We start from the raw sequence: 19,606 nt of genomic DNA on the forward strand, positions 1-19,606 counted from the left end.
TATAACCTGCCAGGGAAATCCCCAGGACCGAGGGAACCCTTTCAGATATGCACTAGAGGGACATAAACGTCACTATTACAAGAAGAACAAAATGAAGCTCACCTTGTCGTACATCCTGTTTAACAGCCGCGGCACGACGGGGAAGATGGTGGGACGCAGAGCCTTCATGTCGTCGGATAAGAGGCGGATGTCTCCTTGGAAGAACCCAATCCGCCCCCCGTGGCAGTACACTACGGACTGTGACGGGAAGAAAAAAGACCCCGTGTAAACTCTTTGCTTGTAATTCCCGTGGTTCAGCATCCCTCCCAAACACAGAAATGCCCTTCCTCAAATCCTGCTCTCCAGCATGGCAAAAATGGTGCTTTAGAAGTATGTATATAAAATTCACAGACAATTTAGCACTGAATGGAAATGTACACGTAGTTCTGGGCACTTATCAGAATTTCAGCACCCACCAAATTTGCCACTGTCTGGAAAAGCAAGGAGCCGAAGCTTTGGGAAGGGGTTTTCCCTGAGGTAGGGTCAGACCCAGGTCCGGACTTCACCCCTGAAGCCTGGACCTACCCCTGCAGCTCACGGCATGAAGACTTAAGGTTGGTAAAGAAACGCATATTAAGAAATGTTGTGAAACACAGTGAGCAGCAGAAGGTTTTTAGATGTTAATACTTTAGTTTTGTTTAAACATACTGATACAGACTACGTTAGCAATACAGTGCCTGATCCTGTATCCCAGAAATAGGCGCCTGCTTCTTAAAAGGTGCTTTGCTCGCACAGATCCAGAAGTTTCATATTTGGCAAGAAAAGAGGCCACTTGTTCATCAGATGAGAAAAGAGCTGGACGGGCAGTAGAGCTGTGATAAGCCAGCTGGCAGTGGAAGGGCAGCCCTGGTAGCCGGTTACTACCTTGCTAAAACTGGAAGGATGTGGTTCGTGCACCCACTTGAGTGCGTTTAGGGATGAGCACCCCTGTCCAGCTTGGACAGGGAGTGTGTCCTCGGCCAGGCACCCACGGTGCTGGGAGCTGAGCCCAGCCCCACTGAGCTGTGTGCTATCCCACAGGGCTGGAAGATGGTGAAAGCATCAGCTCCTGCTGGAGCACTCTGCTCCCCCAGCAGCCAAAACGGCTAAACATGCCTTAAGAGACACCTAAGTTTTTCTGTGCTGCTCCCAAAAGCCTGCCACAGCAACCGGAGCGCTCTCCCTGCGTTGTCAGCCAGCGAGAGGCTCCCTGTCCGTGGGCCGAAACCACAGGAATTTCATACGTGTGATGTGGGTTTAACAGGCATCGCACTGCCAAATCGTGTGCTACACTGCGCAGGCATGTGAAGAAAAAGAAAACAAAAAGGAAAATAACATCACTGCGGGCTCACCGGGAATTGCGAGTGACTAGCAGAAAGCTTTAACGAACAGATCCAAGTTTAACTGTAAGTTCCAGGAACTAAGAATGCCAGCTAAAACCAGGGAAGCTGATATGGTCTTTGCTGTGCAGAATAATTCTGGGAACAATTTCTTAGCCCTTTTGAAAAATCTCTATATTAATGAGCTTTTTCAGGAAAAGGTAAACCTTCCTTAACCTTTGAACTGCCTGCTTTGGAGGGCTGCTCCTGTCCATCTGGCAGCATCCTGTGAAAGGAGGTGATTTCAAAGGCTTCTATTTTTTTACCCCATCAGATGACTTTTTAATAATTACATTCTTATTAGCTAGCAACGAGGTTTGCCTGAGCAGCGGTGGCATACTGACCAACTTGCCTCTTAAAATTAGGCTTTCAAGCAAAAATATGCCGGCTGCAATTCCCCAAATCTTTCATGGGCTTTCAGTTCCAATTTGCAAATGTTTTAACGTGGCAGAATGTATTATTTCTGGCACATTACTGAGAAGCGGAAGGCTCGTATTGGGATGCCTGTCTGACTGGAAAGCACGCTTCCAGCCCAGAACAGCCCTCCCTGAGAAAACACAGAGCCACTGCTCACACACTGAATCGGTTTCCAGCCCCCAGCTTTTCGGGCTGTAGGGCTGATGTGCTCCTCTCACCTGACCTGCACAGCACGCCAACCACAGCACAAATTTTCACCTGTCTTTTCAGACAGAGATGCAAGAAGGCAGCTCTGCAGGCTGGCGAGAACAATGGTGCAGAATTGGGTTTGCTCCTATGATCGCTGACCCTACAGCGCTTTGCGAGGCTGCAGGTGACTCCTGCCCACTGTCCAGGGGCCGTTTCCCAAACCCACAGCTTGGGAAACGCTCCCGGCACTGCTCCAGCCCCGGTGTTACCACGTGGCACTTCTGGAGTACAAGCTTTTTTAGTGCTACGAGATATCGCTGGTTATTTAGTATTTTATTTATTTTTTTTGGTGTGGAAAAAGGCGATTTCCACTGACGCTAGGACCTTACCTGTACCATTCTCTCAAACATGTGTGCTAAAGGCAAATAGGAAATGTGTACATCCTCACAAGTAGGAGACCACTGACTCTGGAAGAAAGCACAAGGAGCCCCACGAGGCCTCGTCAGTTCAGGCAGTTTCTTACCTGTATAACTCGTTCAAACATGTGAGCCAGAGGCAGGAAGGAGATGAGCACATCGTCCTGTCTCGGAAAGATCACTTTCTGCAGGTGGAGGGCATGGGAGACAGAAAGGAAAGAAACACTGACAGGAAGACAACAAGAAAGTCATAAAACGGTAAAAAGAAAAATGGCACCAGAGGAGCAAAAAGGGGAGAGATCATCGAGAGAGGAAGGGAGCAGCGCACGAAGTGAAGCGTTAAAGCCACAGCGTCAATGAGCTACGTTAGCAGGAGGAGTACAGAGCACGGAGATGGACACACAGGGCAGCGGAGAGGCTCTCCACGGCGAAGGCACGCCGTGTCCACACAGCTCGTGCTGGAAACAGGCGCTCACCCCGACAGACAGCCCGGCTGTCAGCCCTGCTGTCTGCCACGAGGTGCTCAGGCCACGCTTTGCACTTTCGGATTCGTGCAGACCTGCCGGAGCCTCCCCGAAATCAGCAGGGCTCCGTGGACGCATCATTTTTCCAGAGCACATCAGAGATTCCCAGCATTATTTCAGTCAAAGAGAAAAGATTTCTCCTCCCCCCCCCCCTTAGGTTAATCATTGATTTGAGGCAGGGTATGTTGGATCACTTAGCTGCAGAAATTAACGATTTCTGTTAGTGTTCCTCATCATTTTATCGATTCGAATGCGATTTTAAGTGCATTATCACTGCCCCACAGACGGGTTCAGCAGGGAAAAGGAAGGCAAAAAAGTTATGCAAAAAAATACGTAACCAAAGACTTCAGTTTGCCAAGGTTTTAATTCTGTCTCTGAGGCTGGACTTAGCAGTGGCCCCAAGAGCCTTACTTGGTCCATGCCCCGAAGGAAAGCAACCTGTCTGCCTGCATTTCCAAGGCTAAGGCTTGCCACAACATTATGGATTAGAAAAACTGAAAGCTTCATTACCCACTGACTTGCACCAAGGCCAGTGGTTAGTGGAAAATGGGTATAAAAGCTTCGGGCTCCTGGTATTAGCAGTTTATACCCACTTTGCATCTCCACTGCTGTGATGGAATTGGTACTCCGTGGCCTGGGACACGGCGGTGGACGGAGGAGCACCACGTCCTTCCTCGGGAGATGTTTTATTGGGGTTAAATCTGGGCAAGTCAGCTTTGGGCACGCTCTCCCGACCATTACCTAGTGAAGTCAAACAGGATTGACCACCCGGGTGTTTTCAGCATCCCGATCCTTATTATGTGTCAATCTGATCTGCAGATCTATTTATATATTATTTCAAATTGGCCTCGTTTTCTGCACGCGCCGTAACGTAAAACCATTAGCATCACTAGCTACGCTGCTCTTTTTGCACTGCTTTCAGTGCCCAGACAATAAATGGCTTGTTTTGAAATTGGAGCAAAACGCTGCCATTTGCTAATATTTCACAGTTGGCACAGCTGTCCAGTTAAACAGATAAAATGAAAACAGCTTCTTGGCTTTTGAGAGTAATGTTGTAATAAAGCTCTAAGTTCACGTATTTTTTTCCGTTTATGGAAATCACTGCACTAAGGAAAACTGTCACAGAAGTATGTAAGCCCCTCAGCTTTCGGTATCTGTATTTCACTACCTGATGGTGCTGTCAAGTGTTTTGCACTTTGCTTGACTTTATTGCCGCAGTCAGACATTGCCCTTCCCGTGCAGGTTGGCTGCGGGCATTTGCACCGTGGCCAGCAGTGCCCTGGTGCCCGAAGCTTTGGGTTGACAGCCACACACACCAGACTTACGTCTGAATCTGATCCCTTGGAGATTAATCAAAGAATCCCACTGCCGTCACTGAACACTGAATCCATCTCTGTGGGCCAGTCCTGGAAGACGCCACGTTCCCTCAGCTCCCTGCAAAGTGGTTATCTTCCAAAATAAACTCTCCTGCCCTTTGAGTCTCAGAGACATGCAGGCATCAGCTTCCCTTTGCGCGTCTCGCTGCCTCCGAAGCCAGAAAATCTCTGCACCACGAACCCTGAGGGTTCACTGTGGTGAACACAGTGACATTTCCTACGGCAAGTTACCGGAGTCACCTCCCTACGAGCGCTCAAACATGGGAGCTCAGAGGGGTTTCATGTCATGTGTCCACATTTCTTTACAACGGTGTCCTGGAAATCTCAGAAAACTTGAGGATTAAGATAATAAGGCTGCAGTATCTCCAGCACCAACCATAAAACAAACAAGGGATTTGCTGTAATAAATTGTGCATCCCATGTGTATGCTGCTGCTTTATAGAATTGCCCATTTACTATGAAAAACTAGATTATTTGTATTTGATAAGTGCAAGCTGCATAAAATTCTTTATATGCTTTGCTAAAGCAAATGTGCTTCCTATACTGTTTCTAAACAGAACTTTACATGTTGCATGAACCATATTATACATCTATTTGACCACTGCTGTGTTTTTTTTTTTTCTTTTTAAATGTATATCCAAAACTAAAGTATACTTTAATATTAAATTGACCATTCTGTTAAAAATAAATAAATAAATATTTAAGTTCCCATATACATACACACTTAACATGCAGAAAGCTTTCAAATAAAGGTTGGGATGTTGCACGGGCATCCCCAGGAGTGGGCACTACTCTCTCAGGCACCAGTCACAGCTGTGCAGGAATTGCAGGAGCCAGCATTGCTCCTCTGCAGCACTTTGCACCCTGCAGCCCCAGGGAGCCCGTGCTGGTAGCATGGGGATGTGATGCCCACCAGCACTGCAAACTCGGACCTCCTCCCACTGCTGTGAATTTGGCCCCGAGTAAGAGAAATCTGGGCTGTTATCCAGAGGGGCACATCCCCAGCCCTTGCAGGGACACAGCTCAATCCCATACTCCACACACATTCTCTATGTCAGGGTATTCACCTCCGTCACTTTCAAAAAGCCTGAAAAATCGGCCACCACGTTCCCATGAGTCAGCATAGCACCTTTGGGGTTTCCTGAAAGGAAATAGAGAGGGTGATTTTAAAAGCCAGCAGGTCATTTCCAAAAGCTTTAAAAAAAAATAAAAAAAATTGTTAAAATGTTAATTTTAAATGGATTTTAAAACCTGTGTAATTTTCAGTCATTCATGTGCAGTAATATTTACCAAAGGCACTTATTGCAATGTTCAGAAATTAGTAAAATACTGCAAACACACTATAACATGAATATTTTTCTGTGGGAGACACTGAACAAGGGTTTCCACCAGAAGCGAGGTGCACACACAAGGCAGGGCTCCATCCACAACGCCCTGCCCGCAGCGCTGCGTCCTCCTGTCCCAGCACTGTCACTTTGCATCACCCTCAAAGGGTTTATTTCAGAAAAGAAGGTGTAGCTCAGCTTAAATAACGATTACAGAATCACCCTCCCCCTGCAGTGTGTTTTTAAGCAGATTGCTTTAATTTGATCACGCTGCTGCAGCGCTGCACCGGGTGGAGGCAGAGCGAGGAGCTTCAGTTGCAGGCACCCTGCGTGGCCCCGGTACGGTGCGCACGGGGACACGTGCCAGGAGCTTTGTGATGCTGCTAATGACGGATGCAGCAGCCTCAAAAACCTGTAAGTCAGCCAGATTTTGAGGCTTTTGGCAGTGCTGAGCCCTGTGCCCTGCAGCCTCGCTGACACTGCTTCACTCCTGGCGCTCCAATGGTTAAATAAAGACCCAAGTGAAAATAATGATTACTGCACACGTTTATTGCAGGGCGTTTTGAACACAACACAGTTTACAAAAAAAATCCGTACTCGGTGTTCCAAGTGCCTTTGAATAACTCAGTCCCAGATCCTTAGAGCTGAACGCAGTGCACAGGAGGCTGTTTGGTCTCGCGTACATCCGTCTTCCTCCAACGCTCCCAGGAGGAGCTGGAATCTCTGCCAACAGCTCCCGCCCCAGCACCTTGCACACAGGCTCACCAGGTTGAGATTTGAGGCACTTATTTTCACAGCTAGGTGCAAATCCAGCCACTTTTTTTCCAGCCCTCAAAGCTCAAGCCAAGGCCCGTTGTTTGCACACGCACGCTGACCACCCAGAAATTGCTCGTGGTGTTCTGGCTGCGTCTGGCCACGGGTGCTTGCTCAGCCTCAGTGGGTGTGAGCATCTCTTTGCCTGCAGGCACGCTCAGCGCTGCTGTGGCAATTTCTCTGGCTTTGCTAATGGGATATCACAAATTGCAACTCTGTCAGCTCGGCCGTCCTGCGCCCTGACATAGCTCCACAGGCTCCTTGGGAGGTTCCTCGGGTGCTTTGAGACCCCGGGCTCTTCATCAGGAGAAATCCAGAGCAGATCGTGCTGCCACCAGGGAGGGGAAGCCTTCAGGGCCGGAGGATTCCTGTGAATTTTCACCCTCTTTAGTTCCCCTGGCTGTTTAGGAGTTAAAGGAATAAGTGCCCCTTGCCACAAGCCATTTCCCAGAATGACCACTTCTGGAAGAAAAGACTTCATGGCACTGATTGTTCTTTCTTAAAAGTCCATGCCACATCTCTGACACTGCTCTTAAGCTTGAGTTTCCTCATAAAGACACAGCTTGTCCAGCCTGCGATTGAAACGGGAGCACGGCGATCCCGGTCGGGTAATGGTCGGTATGGCAGCTTCTCTTTATCTCAGTGCCAAGCTGCTTTGTCAATTTGACAATGAAGAAACTTTTTCCACATTACTAAATGGGTCTTTCCAATAGCACCTCCAGCGCTGTCTCGGTGCTGTGCTCCATCAGTATGTCGGGACACAGGCACCTTCCACCCCCAGGGACCCTCCACTGCCAGGCTGTGCAGCTGGGAAGCATTTTTTATCCAACCAGTTACAGAAGAGTCCTTGTGGAAATGGCTTTTGTGGAGCTGCTGGCATGCAAAATTATATCCTGATGTTTTGGGGGCATCTGTGCACCTTTGGTCTGTCTGTGAGTGCCGATGATTTCTTGGTGCAACAATGAGAGTCCACCTCGTGCTCCCAATCTCTCCCTTGTCCTTGTGGAGGCAAGTGGGCAGCTGAGCCTAGCAATGAAAGAAAAGCATGTGTTCAAATCCACTTCTGGTGCTTTTTTTCTTTTCTTTTCTTGACAAACAGCTAAAATTGCTCCCAACTCCACAATTTCCACGTTAAAAACTCTACAGCAAAGATTGGTTTCACATCACATGAGTATACTTGGAACCCTTCAGAACAGAAAAAGCCCTTGGGAACATGTTTCTTGGAATAAAATTCTAAATCTGGTCATTAGAAATATCCTAGCATGGTCTATACAAAAGCCAGGCATTTTACAACCAAAACAGAGCATGGAAAATGGGTCAGAGCATTGATACAAGGCCTGGAAAAAAAAAAAAACAAAAAACAAAAAACAGAAACAGAAGGTGATGTGCAAAGCACGGGGATGGAGTGGTGCTTCACGAAGCTTCCCATTGCTCTGGGAGAATTTAGTCTGCAGATGGCACACAAACTGGGCTTTGGGTGGGAGAAAGCGAAGGGGCTCCCTGGCTGTCCTATTTCTGTAACATCAGACACGGTGCCAGGAAATGTAAAAAGCCAGAAACTGGCCCATGACTGCACTGCAAATAAATAAATAAATAATAATAATAATAATTAAAAAAAAAAAAAAACTTTTCTGTTAGAATAAAGTCTAACTTAGAAAATAAAATATCAATAAAAAGATGCAATTTGAACAAGTAATTCAACTGGACTTTAACATCAGCCCTCTCTCGTTAGGTTCCCACCACCAAGGCTGAGCAGTCAGGCTCCTTTCACACCGTGCACTGCATTGTGTGGCCCGAAATGCACAGATCTCAAAAGCCCTCCAAGTAAAACGATGTACGAAGGCAAAAGCAAACACAGCTTTTTAACACAAACTGAGCAGCAAGGGGTTGTACTTGATAAAAGCCACTTACCTGACTGCAATATTGATCTTCTCCCAGAGGCGGGTGATGTTTCGGGCTCTGCAGGTGTCAAACAGCACCTCCTGCCTCCTAAACCAGCGGGGCCAAATCCAGGTGCTCTGCAGCAGCACCAAGCGCTAGGCAGTCCTGAGAGCCCAGGGGAACCTGGAAGAGCTGCTCCAGAGGTCCCCAGAGCCTGGTCTTCGCCTGCAGGGAAGGGAAACGCTCTCCCAAGCGCTCACGCCTCGTGTATCTGAGCTCTGCTGTCTCTTTGTCTGCCTGTGTAACTTGTTGGTGGATGGCAGAGAGTTTGATTTCCACGTCTGCCCCGAGCAGGAGAACGACCTGCTCGTCCTCTGCCAGGACATCAGGGCTTGGCCGGGGACGCCGGTGAAAAACAGAAAGCTCTGGACAAGCATTTCTCTTTTTAAACATCTGCAGAAGATAAATATCCTCCAGCCAAGGGCCTCATATCTGCATTGCAAAACAGGAGGCAGAAACGTGGGCAGATTTCCAGACAACCGCAAAATCGTACTGCCCAAGTGTGTGTCGGGATTCCAGCTGCAATCTACAGAAATGTAGGTATACCCAGATGCTAAAATACACACAGATATCATTGTCGTGTCAGTACAGCAGCACGTTTGCACATATTGATGTGGTATTAATAACAAATCCGATAATCTATTCCACTATTTCATGAATAAAATGCCCATTCCTTTACCTGTAGTGCCACTAGTAAAACAGACAATTGATAGATCTTCTGGTCGAGGAGGCTAGGAACATGAGGAAAAAAAAAGAAAATCACATCAATCAAATGCACAAGGGGTAGAATATTGTCACTGTATAAACATAAAGATCAAACCAATTATACTTCAGCTCTGCTATAAAATGCTTTCCTTGCCCTTGGCAAATCTCTTTTATCAGGTGTCTTCACTTGACGCAGACCCTATTCCTCCCTGATGATCTGCTCCAGCTGCATTAAGGTTGTGCTTTAGCGTAACAAGGCTTTGATGGAAGGTTTGCATCTCAGAACATGCCCCAACACTTCCTAGTGCAAAAATTCCACCTCCTTAAAAAGCTGAGGTATCTGTATTGTATCTGATATCAGTAAGAGTATTTGTTAGAAATATGGCCACACAGGAGACAGTAACAGTGTTTGCTATTCCTAGGGTTTTGATATCAGCCATAACTGATATTTCAGCATTTTGAAAATGTGCATTTTTTTCTTTCTTTTTAATTTTTTTTTCTACTGGTGATTGTGTAGCCACAATCTCCACCCTGCCACCAGCATTTTTAAAGGCACTGTCAGTACCCGTGGGTGTCTGGGAAAATTTAGTTCACTGATGTCCAGATAAATTCTGGAAAAGTGTGGTTAACCACAAGAGGGGACAACTAGCTGAAGCTGCTGGTGGCTCACATTCCCAGTAGCATCTCTGCGTTCTCAGCACCACGGTGTGTGCCATTTTGGGTCACCAATGATTAAATAAATGACCAGAAAATTAGAATCCTCTTCTGAAAGCTTTGTAAGAGTATGAGCACCCTTGGTGAAAATATCAATGCAGTTTTCCAAAAAGAAAGTATTGCCAAATATTTGAGTGAAAGCCTGCCACACAGCCAGTGCTACAAACACGTCCCACTGGCGCCACTGGGGTAAGGCAGCGGAATTAGCGTGGCTTAACACTGGCATTTAATTACTGTCCTGCTAACACGTTCAGCAAGGATGAATTATCTCATTTAAGAGTCCCAGACGGAGCGTATAAAGCAAACACTGCACATCTCCAGTGCACAGCACTGCCAGCCCCTGAGCTCCCCGGCTGCCTCTGCACGGGGGGGTTGTGGCACGCTGCCCTGACCCACACACGCCTGCTTCTGCCCAGAGCAGCTCGTCCCTCGTTAGTGAAACGAGTTTGACACAGCCAGCTGCAATCCTGAGTGGGAAAGCCAGCGTGACAGCACTCACCACAGGCGCATGTCGACTCTCCCGGCCGCAATCCTGAAAGAGATTAAAGTAACACAAATGATTTCCACTACCATTCATGTGGTGTAACCCACTTGCTAATCTGCAAACCACTAAGGGAGAGCAGGAGCCAGAGCAGAAATCTTTGCGGCTAGCACTTAGGTCATCCTTTGTGTCCTAAGCTAACTGCAAAGGTATCCCTGGATTCAAGCAGGGCTTGGGCTGGTTGAGCTGGAGCCAGGCTGTTTCATAAGAAGCGTGAGGACATAAGCCTACAAGGAGGAGGACTCTGTCTCAACCAGGCTCAAAGAGCAGCTGATGTCTTATTTGAGCATGGAAGTTTAAAATATTGGCTATCCTGTCAATAAGGGATAATACTACAGAGAACTGCACTGAGCCACACATCAATATCAACAGCCATGAGCCCCAGAGGCTGAACCTGCCACGCAGTTCACAAGTCCCAGCATTTTTTACCGTCTCTTTGTAGAAAATACAAAGTGTATGGAAAGGAGGGGGAGACCAGGCTTACCTCCACCTCCTGCATGGTCTGGATGCGGACCCCACAGCGCCTTCCCCTCTCCAACAACTCCTTCTCAAATGGGTCCATCAGGATGATGGAGCTGAGACCTGGAGTTTCTCTCCTCTCCACGTGGTCGAGGAGCGTTCTGGCTTTTTCAGGTTTGTCACAAATGACTGTGGAAATGTCAGCTGGAAGGAAAGCAGCCAAACAAGTTGTTTTCAGTAAATCTTTTTTTAACACAAGACTGGCTGCTCGCTCATAGCTAACATCATGTCAGCGCTGGTACTCACTTTGGGTTCATATCAGAGCTCCTAGACTATACCATATTTCTCTTAGAAAGCCACTGCAATTTTAGCTAGCATAAATCAACACTGAAGCTGTAGCTGACACCAAGGAGTAGTCTGGGATTCAGCTCAAAATGCCAAAATTACACACCATGTGGGCTAGGAAATCTAGGAGGCAAAACGTGAGGAAGTGCAGCAGTGGGGAGCCCTGCAGCAATTCCTCCCACAGCTGAGCACGACCAGGCATGGAAAGTACGGGGGGTGGCCCTGACTTGGTGTTGGGTCACAGTGGCCCCCAAAAAACCTCTCCAAGTGACTTTAAGACACTTGGTGAGTGAAACCACCCATCTTTCGGGAAGCAGAAGGAAACTGACCATTCCAAGCAACAAAGCTGTTTCTGAGAAAGATTATGTTGATTTTGTTTTTACCTGTGTTGACGATGTAACGAATGGCTCCAGGACCCAAGGTGTCATAGAGGGGAACCACCACCATGGAGTAGGTGTAGCAAGCCAGCTCAGAAATGATCCACTGCCAGGGGACATCAAAGCACAGAGGTGAGAAGGGGGAGGTAGGAACAGATTTAACACACTTGAGAGCGAGCTTCAGACATAAAGCAAGCTCACAAGGCAGGAACATTAGCAAGGCAGCATCAAGTTAAAATAAATCTCACCTCTGGGCGGTTTTGAGCAAAGACCCCAATGAACTGCTTGGTGCATGGCTTGCAGCCCTGCTGCAGCAGCCCCGAGCCCAGAGCTTCTGCTCTTTCAGCCACCTGGAAGTCAGAGAGAAAAAGGTCCACAAAAAAGCAGAACACAAGCAGCAGCAATTAAAGAGAAGACTTAGCTGTGTGGGCAGGCTCTCCCATTACTTCATCAGCTATCTAAAAACCCAGTTTTTCACTTTATTGCTAGCCTAGGATGCCTGTTCACCCTTTCCTTTGCAGGAAGGGCGAGAGCACCAGGGGATGGGGCTCCGGGGGGGCTCACTTCCAGCTCACCTCTCTGTATGACAGCCACTGGTACGGCTGCTTGGGCTTCCTGAACCCCAGGCAGGGGCCGTTTTCTGCAAGACACAACCAGAGACAGCAGAGTTAGGGGGCAGAGCTGGGAGCTGGTGCCCGGTGTCATGGGGCTGCAGCAGAGCCCTGGGAAAACAAAGCCATCAGTACCAGGGTGGGACGAAGCTCACAGCGAGCACCATCAGCCCGAACGCCAGCTCCTGAAGCTTTCCTTGCCTTTTGATATCAACGCTTCAAAGTGAAAACTGCTATTTTTAACACAGCCACTTGGGAGAAGGGCAAGACAGTACACGGCACTATGTGACAGGAGTACTTGAGGAGTTTAGTTCATCTGCTGACTACTTGCCTGCACAAAAACCCACCCCTCCGTGCACCTACTGGGCTCCTGATCTACCTCTGTCTCGTGGGGTGGAATATTTGTGTTCCGCTGAGGCTTTTGGTGGTACCAGAAATAATAACCTGGTAACAACACCGGTGTGTTCAGCAAGGCGGGACATCGCAAGCAGCAGACACGAGCAGACACAGATCCCTAATGATTACTCAGTTATTCAGTAATCAGTAGAAGAGACATTAAAGCTCTTTGGGCACCTAGGGCCAGGTAAGTGCTGAAGCTCTCCTGGCCCAGCTCTCACAGATAACAGTGCTGCAAAAGGCAGGGGGAAGCGTGGCAGGGAGGAGTGGGGTAGGAGCAAACCTGCACCCAGACTCTGCCCTCTTCTGGCCTCCAACACTCTCTGGGGGCCTCCCACAATTTTCTTCCTTCCTGCACTATTTGGGCTTTAAAAACATTCTCGGCCTCCCACGTTTTGGGCCTCTGAAGTCTTTCAGTGACCAAAATGTTAGGGCCTCATACTCTCATTAGGTCTCTACACTTTTGGGGCCTCCCACATGCTCTGAGCCTCCCCACAACCGTGCTTCTCACCGGAGATGCTGAATCCCCTCCTGAAGACCTCGTACATGGTCCTGGCATCGTCGTAGTAGTGCGTCAGCAGCTGCGGGCTGTCCCCGATCACCGACCGGCGCGCCCCGTCCAGGCCCTGCGTGACAGACGACATGGCACCACGACACGACATGGCACCATGACATGGCACAGCCCTCAGCACCGCCTGGTGCTGCCTCTACGTCCACTGCTGTGTTCCTGCCCTGGCACCCAGGGGTGCCAGAGGGGTGTGATGTGAACCACAGCACCCATGTAACGTGGGGAGCCGTGTCACAGGGATGAGCGCTTGTCCTTGCTTGTCGGCAGAGGACGTGGCTGGTATTCCCCAAAAAGATCCAAGGAGGAGTTCTAAATCTCCAGATAACACGGGGAAAATAAAATAAAATAAAATAAAATAAAATAAAATAAAATAAAATAAAATAAAATAAAATAAAATAAAATAAAATAAAATAAAATAAAATAAAATAAAATAAAATAAAATAAAATAAAATAAAATAAAATAAAATAAAATAAAAATAAAATGCTGGGCTCAAATTATGCTGGATGGAGCTGGGACGTTTGGGCTGCTGAGGATGATGGAGTGGGGACACCCTGGGGGGAGTGATTGCTCTGGGCTCCGCAGGTCCCCAGAACCACAGGCACCTTGTCAAGGACATCCAGACAAAAAGGAAGGACATAATGCAAACTCAGGCCACCAGGAGATAACGGCAGGAAGATAAAAGCAGGGCTGACGCCACAGGCAGCCAGATAAGGAGGGAAAAGACAAGGAGCAGTTCCTAGTGGCTCTCCCAGAGGTGGGGTAGGACGGGCAAACAGATGCCACCATCGCTGTCACACAGCAATTGAACAGTGCTGCGAGTCAGAAGGGAGGCTCGGTAAAGCCCCATCCACAAGGGGAAATTTTCTGAGAAAATCTAAATTCCTCCCACCCTTTTAAAAAGTTGTTGGAATTAAAGACAGTCAGGTTTCACAGGGGGCACAGGAGAAGACTTTGAATTCTTGCCTTAGAGTTTCAGATATGAATTTAAGTTGAAACGATTTTCAGAAATATTTCTCCTCCTGAAAACGGAGCAGCTTCATTAAACTTTAAGGCCTCTTAAAAGCCTGAAAATTAATAACTCCTCAGCCTCACCCATGGATCTGGGTATATTTTCTTATCATTGCAGAACTAGCAGCAGCCTGAACCAGGATGAGGAGCTGACCGAGAGGTCTTAATGCTGTTGCAGGGACAAGGGGTTGTGGATGTGTCCCTGTAAATGTGCTGCTGTAATTTTCAATCATTGGAGGTAAAGCAAAGTCAAGATCAAAATGTTACTGAAAATCCAAGCGAATAAATTAATGGGCTGGATTCTAGTTTTTCACTTTACAGAAGAAGGTGAATTAAGGAGTGAAATAATCCTTGGCCCAGTGCACCATGTGGCTGATTACAGGGTGAGGCTGGAGAGCTCAAAATGAATAAAAGCACCTCCCAGCACCCACTGTGGTCCCTGGTGGAGGCACCTCTGGGTGCCTCTGGCCCAGCCCCACTCCCCCAGCACATGTCCAGGCGGCTGCTGGAGACCCCAAGGAGGAGACCCCGGCACCCCTCTGGGTACCGTGCCGGGGCTCCATCACCCACAGAGCACAGAAATGCTGCCTGGACATCCCCCCCTTGCAAACCCCGCGTGAAATCCAGCCTCACCTCGACCTCCTCCGACTGCATCCGCAGGTCGCAGGGCGGCTTCACGGCCTTGGGCCGGCTGGCGAACCAGTAGGCCACGACGGCCGCGAAGGCACCGATGCCCACCAGCGCCGTGGTGGGCAGGTTGCGGAAAAACTGGCTGAGGTCATCGAATTCGGGGAGCCGCAGGCTCCGCAGGATTTCCTGAGCTTGCATCTTCTCCACGAGCGACACGGAAAACTCTGCAAGAGCCAAGAGGGGAGCCTCTTCAGCCGCTGCCAATGCACTGCTCTGCCGCCTTGCGGGGCTGCCCGCCGGAAAATAATTAATGTGAGGAGAACAGCGTCCATGGAAGAGGTGCGAGAGGAGAGGGAACATCCCTGAGAGATCCCTAAAGGACACCCGAGCACCGGCAGCACAGCCACGCAGTTATATGCATCAGGGTGCTGAGCTGAGCCCTGGGATCTGGCTAGGAGCACAGCAGGGAAGCCGAGCACTCCTGCTCAGGACATTGGGGTCGGGCCATGCGGTGCCATCTCCAGCCCATGGCACACGTGGAGCAGGGCACAGCCAGCACGGCTTGGAGCACAAAACACTGCGCAGACATGCTCCCAAGCACCGCTTTTTCTTTGTTTATGCCAGCTTCACGTTCTCAGCTTCGAGCTCCTTATGGTTTACGTCAGGCTAAATTATAGGTGATTCGAGCCAAAGAGAGTTTCACAGCGTCGCTTCAAAGTTTCTTGGAAAAAAAAAACACCCGGGAGTGCCGGCTGGGGATAAGGGAGCGCCGGGTATCAGGCTGGGCGCAGGCACCGCCGGGTCCCACCCTGCACCACCCTGGCTGCTCCGCGGGGACTGGGGGCCCATGCCAGAGCCCCCCTTGGGCACAGCCCTGGCACGGAGAGGATCACACCTCAGCTGGTGGCAGGCAGGCGAGGGGACAAGTTTTGGGGCACAGGACGGCAGCACTTGATCCCCAGCTCTCTCCCTTTGTACCTGCCCGCCTGGCTTTGCTGCGGGTACGAGGAGGGCGGCTCGGCCAGGCGAGGCCGTGCTCCAGGGACTGGTGGTGGGGTGCTGGGTGAACACGAGGCATTTTAAAGAACTTGTATGTGCAGTAACAGCCCTGTATCAGCTCCCTGCCAGGGAGCCTGTAGCAACTGCCAGCCCTGCGAGAGACAAGCCAAGCAGATGCTGCAAGGAGGGGGGGAATCCAAACAGTTAAGGTTTCCTGTTAAGCCCCACGGCGCTATTTATGACTCTACCAGCAGTCAAGATCTTAAAGAAAAAGCTTTTCTGCCACAGGAGCCTGGGCAGCCCCTTCCCCTCGCCCTCTGGTCTCGCTCCAGCTCGCAGAGGCACCGAGTGATGAATGGAGGGGCTTCGCCCCCACAGGGCCCGGGGCCCCCCGCACAAAAGCACCACTGACGTTAACACAAACCAGCTTTTTTCCTCCTGGGAACAGTGTCTGGGACATGCTGAAGGTCAGGACTACCCGCTCGCAGCCCTTCCCCGTATTCATGCAGAGCGAGCTCCGGAGGCTGCCTTGTGCCAGCTCACAAATGGCCCCCCCTGCACCGGGCTGTGGGGGAAGTTTTCAATTTTGCAGAGCACAAAGACACAGAGAACAGCTAAACTCGCCAACTGGGCTAAAGGTGGGAGCAGCACCTCTCCCTTCTGGGGGCTCTGGCCCTGTCCTCCCCATGGGCCAGATCCTGCAGCTGCCCAACTCCCCCCCCAGCCCCTCCAGGACCAATTGCGATGATCACAGCAAATAAAGCAGCATCTCGGTGATGTTTCTGGGCAGTGCCCACCCAGGGTGTAATTTTCTCCTGAGCTTTGAGCATCTCTCCAGAAATCTGCTCATCTGGTACAACCTGGCTGCAACAAGGGCAGGATGAATGGAGGTGGAGCACCGGTCTCTCCCCTCACGGTACTTCTCTGCACCAGGTGATGAAAAGCAGCTTGCAAAACACATCAGAATCACAGAATCACACAGAATCACAGAATTTTCTAGGTTGGAAGAGACCTCAAGATCATCGAGTCCAACCTCTGACCTAACGCTAGCAGTCCCCACTAAACCATTTCCCTAAGCTCTACATCTAAACAAGCAGGCTAAAAAATTAAGGGAGCTCTTCATTTACAAATGAATTAGCTATTTGTGCAAAAGGATTTGGGTTAGTCGCACTTAGAACTGCCTGCTCCCAGAAACACAATCAGTCCCACCAAAATTTTCTACGGTTACTGGTTACACTCAAAACTTGAGAAGACTCCATCCGCATCAGCCTGGGAGCAGTGATTTGCAGCCACCTGTGCAGCCAAGCTGAAAGCAGAAGTCTCTGGGAAATGGGAAAGCAGCAGCAGTGCTGGCACAGGGGCACCAGTGCTGGGCCCTCCTGCACATCCATCCCAGTACAGGGCACTAATGGACACTGGGAGCTCACAGCACCGGAAAGAGCATCGCAAGAGCCAGGGTTGTAGTAAAAAGAACAAGTGTTGGCAGCCAGACCCGGCAGCACACCAGAACACAAGTATTGCTGTTATAATACGGGTAATGGGGGACGTGTGATCACACCTTCCCTCACTGACTTCGCATCCCTCTGACATATGTTAGGGTGAGATTTACACCAGTACCTGGATTTGGGAAAAAAAAAAAAGTCATCTAAAGACATCAAAAAATGTGCTTTTCAACTGGAAAAGACAGGATGCTTTCACACAGAAATAAGGATCGCTTGTGATTACCAGGAGGTATTCAGCTTGAGCAAAGAGAGGGGCACAGCACAGCCTGGGTTTGCACAGACTTTTTTTTTCTTCCTACTGCAGCAGCAAGAGTGCTAGGATACCTGGGAGAGCTAAATACAGATGCCAGCATGGCAAGTAGGACCACACAGTCATCTGCTTGTATTCTCCTCTTTTCATTTAATAATCTAAGTTGAATGACAACTCAGTACAGAAACTGAAGGCAGGACCCTGCTCCCAGGAGAAAGCTTACCCCATGCAGGGGACAGCCCAGCACCTTTGGTTCCTCCCATCCACCCAAGACCTGTAGCTTCACCCACTGACCCCAGTTTCCAAACACAGTTGATTTTGGCACTACAAAGCTCACCTGGCTTGGCTTTTGCAACAGTTAATCTTGATTTTCCATCCCCAGGTGCCTCACGATGAGCCCGAACTTGATGGGCTCGGAGCAGTGAACCTGCCTCGGGACGGGGGCCAGGAGAGGGGCTCAGGCGTGTCTGAGAGGAGCCGCGCTGCCGGGCACCCTGCTGCCAGGACAGGTTGTGCCTCCCTTGCCTGTATTCCTCCTATAAATCACGTAATTAAAAATAGTAGTAATATGAATGAAAAAAATCAGCACAGTCCCTGGGTCTGGTTTCCTACTAGCACCACAGCATCACACACGGGAGCACACCGTGAGCAGCTGCTGCTGTCACCCTGGTCTCCGCAGCAGGATGCTCTCTGCACCACTTCTCTGGCAGTTCTGCCCCATTTCTGTCACCTGCGGTGAATCCCCAGCCCTGCAATGAGCCCTGGGTGCTCGGGCTGTGAAGTGGCACCTCTCACCCACAGGGGAGCTATGGAAAACAGCCCTGAGAGCTTCACATGGAAGCACCAACACGGGCATTTGCTCCACACCGCATCACCACTTGTGGAGTACCCCCATGGCAGAGAAAAGAGACACAAACACAAAAAACAAACAACCAAAAAAGCTTTTGAAAAAGGACAAACCCGGGTTACTTGCTAGGAGTTAAGAGCTGTGTGTGAGAGGTCTGGGGCTGGCCACAGCATGCCTGACACCTCCAGAACAGCGCGTGGATGGGGGTGAAAAGGGCTCCTGCAGCGGGGCTCTGTCCAGCTAGAAGAGGCTCTGCGCTCTGCACTGCCAGCCAGCTTTGTGAGCAGCAGGCACCACGGCGGCGGTTCCGAAATATTTTTCTGGCACGCAGGATACAAACGGCACTATTGTGTGAGTCGGTTTTGATCCGATCCTGCTGGAAGTGATGCTGTAACTGGAGATTTGGCGGCACGAACCCGCGTGGGAGCAGGCTCAGACTGCTGCTGTGTGCGTGATGTGTGCACAGGGAAGCTTTGCTCACCCCACGCAGCCGAGCACTTGCACCCACGCAGGCTGTGCCATCATCCTGCTGCCTACTCGGGAAGGAGAACACCTCGTGAGATGGCCTCACCAGCCCACCACACATCCCCAGCGGGTGGGAATGGGGTGGGATGACCTGTTTTGTGCTGGAAACAGGCAAAGTTTCTATGGCTCTCCCTCTATCTGAGCACAAAAAAAGGCCATTTGCCCGCAGCTGCACTGGATCAGCCGGGGCTGGCTGCGGCTCAGCTGCTCCCTCCCCGGGGCTGTGGCACCAGCAGCCGCCCTCTTTCTCCAAGGACACGGAGTCTCCAGGATCTCAGCTGTCCCAGTCCCAGGAGGCAGATGTAGAGGAACCTCCCTCCAGTGGAGCAGCACAAGATTTCCGTGCTCTGAAAGCTGCCTTGTCCCTCGTTCCGGCTCCATGGGCCCCAGACCGAGATTGCTGATCCCAAAACAGGGTCAGTGGCAAAAGCTCTGCTCAAGGAGGCACAACAGAAGCTGAGTGGGATTATCAGCCGGTGCAAGGTTAATACTGCCTAAAATTTCCTTAGATGTTACCTGCTTCTGCTCCTGTGCAGTGGCATGGTCCACTACAGGGCTTCTCCCTCGCCTTCAGACAGCTCACACTGAAGCCAGCTCCTCGTGGCTTCCTTGTGATGTATCATTGCTTTGATCTTTGGGACACTATATTAACATCAAAACTGTGCTTTCTGTTAAAAAAAAATGCCCCCAACCCACCAAAACCAGATCAAAACAAGCTCTTGCACGTGCT

At 49.8% G+C, this 19,606-nt stretch overlaps 1 protein-coding gene across 4 annotated transcripts in view; it reads right to left on the minus strand.

Annotated features, from left to right (window-relative positions):
• ACSL6 (acyl-CoA synthetase long chain family member 6) overlaps positions 1–19,606 on the minus strand; it is a 45,955-nt gene that overhangs the window by 12,876 nt on the left and 13,473 nt on the right. Inside the window, exons 2-13 of one of the 4 annotated variants that reach the window (XM_082771559.1) lie at positions 14,757–14,977; positions 13,058–13,172; positions 12,115–12,179; positions 11,788–11,889; positions 11,546–11,645; positions 10,843–11,021; positions 10,317–10,349; positions 9,078–9,129; positions 5,387–5,460; positions 3,454–3,684; positions 2,527–2,604; positions 103–237 (exon numbers count right to left, since the gene is read on the minus strand). In XM_082771559.1, coding sequence (XP_082627685.1) covers positions 103–237; positions 2,527–2,604; positions 3,454–3,684; positions 5,387–5,460; positions 9,078–9,129; positions 10,317–10,349; positions 10,843–11,021; positions 11,546–11,645; positions 11,788–11,889; positions 12,115–12,179; positions 13,058–13,172; positions 14,757–14,951 — 1,359 coding nt within the window. In that variant the 5' untranslated portion in view covers positions 14,952–14,977. Of the gene's footprint in view, positions 1–102; positions 238–2,392; positions 2,471–2,526; positions 2,605–3,453; positions 3,685–5,386; positions 5,461–9,077; positions 9,130–10,316; positions 10,350–10,842; positions 11,022–11,545; positions 11,646–11,787; positions 11,890–12,114; positions 12,180–13,057; positions 13,173–14,756; positions 15,376–19,606 lie in introns of those variants that run through there. The other 3 variants (XM_082771558.1, XM_082771561.1, XM_082771560.1) reach the window with 3 other exon arrangements.

Source organism: Aythya marila (genome assembly GCF_965140915.1).
Source record: "Aythya marila genome assembly, chromosome: 14".
NCBI classification, from domain to species: Eukaryota; Metazoa; Chordata; class Aves; order Anseriformes; family Anatidae; genus Aythya; species Aythya marila.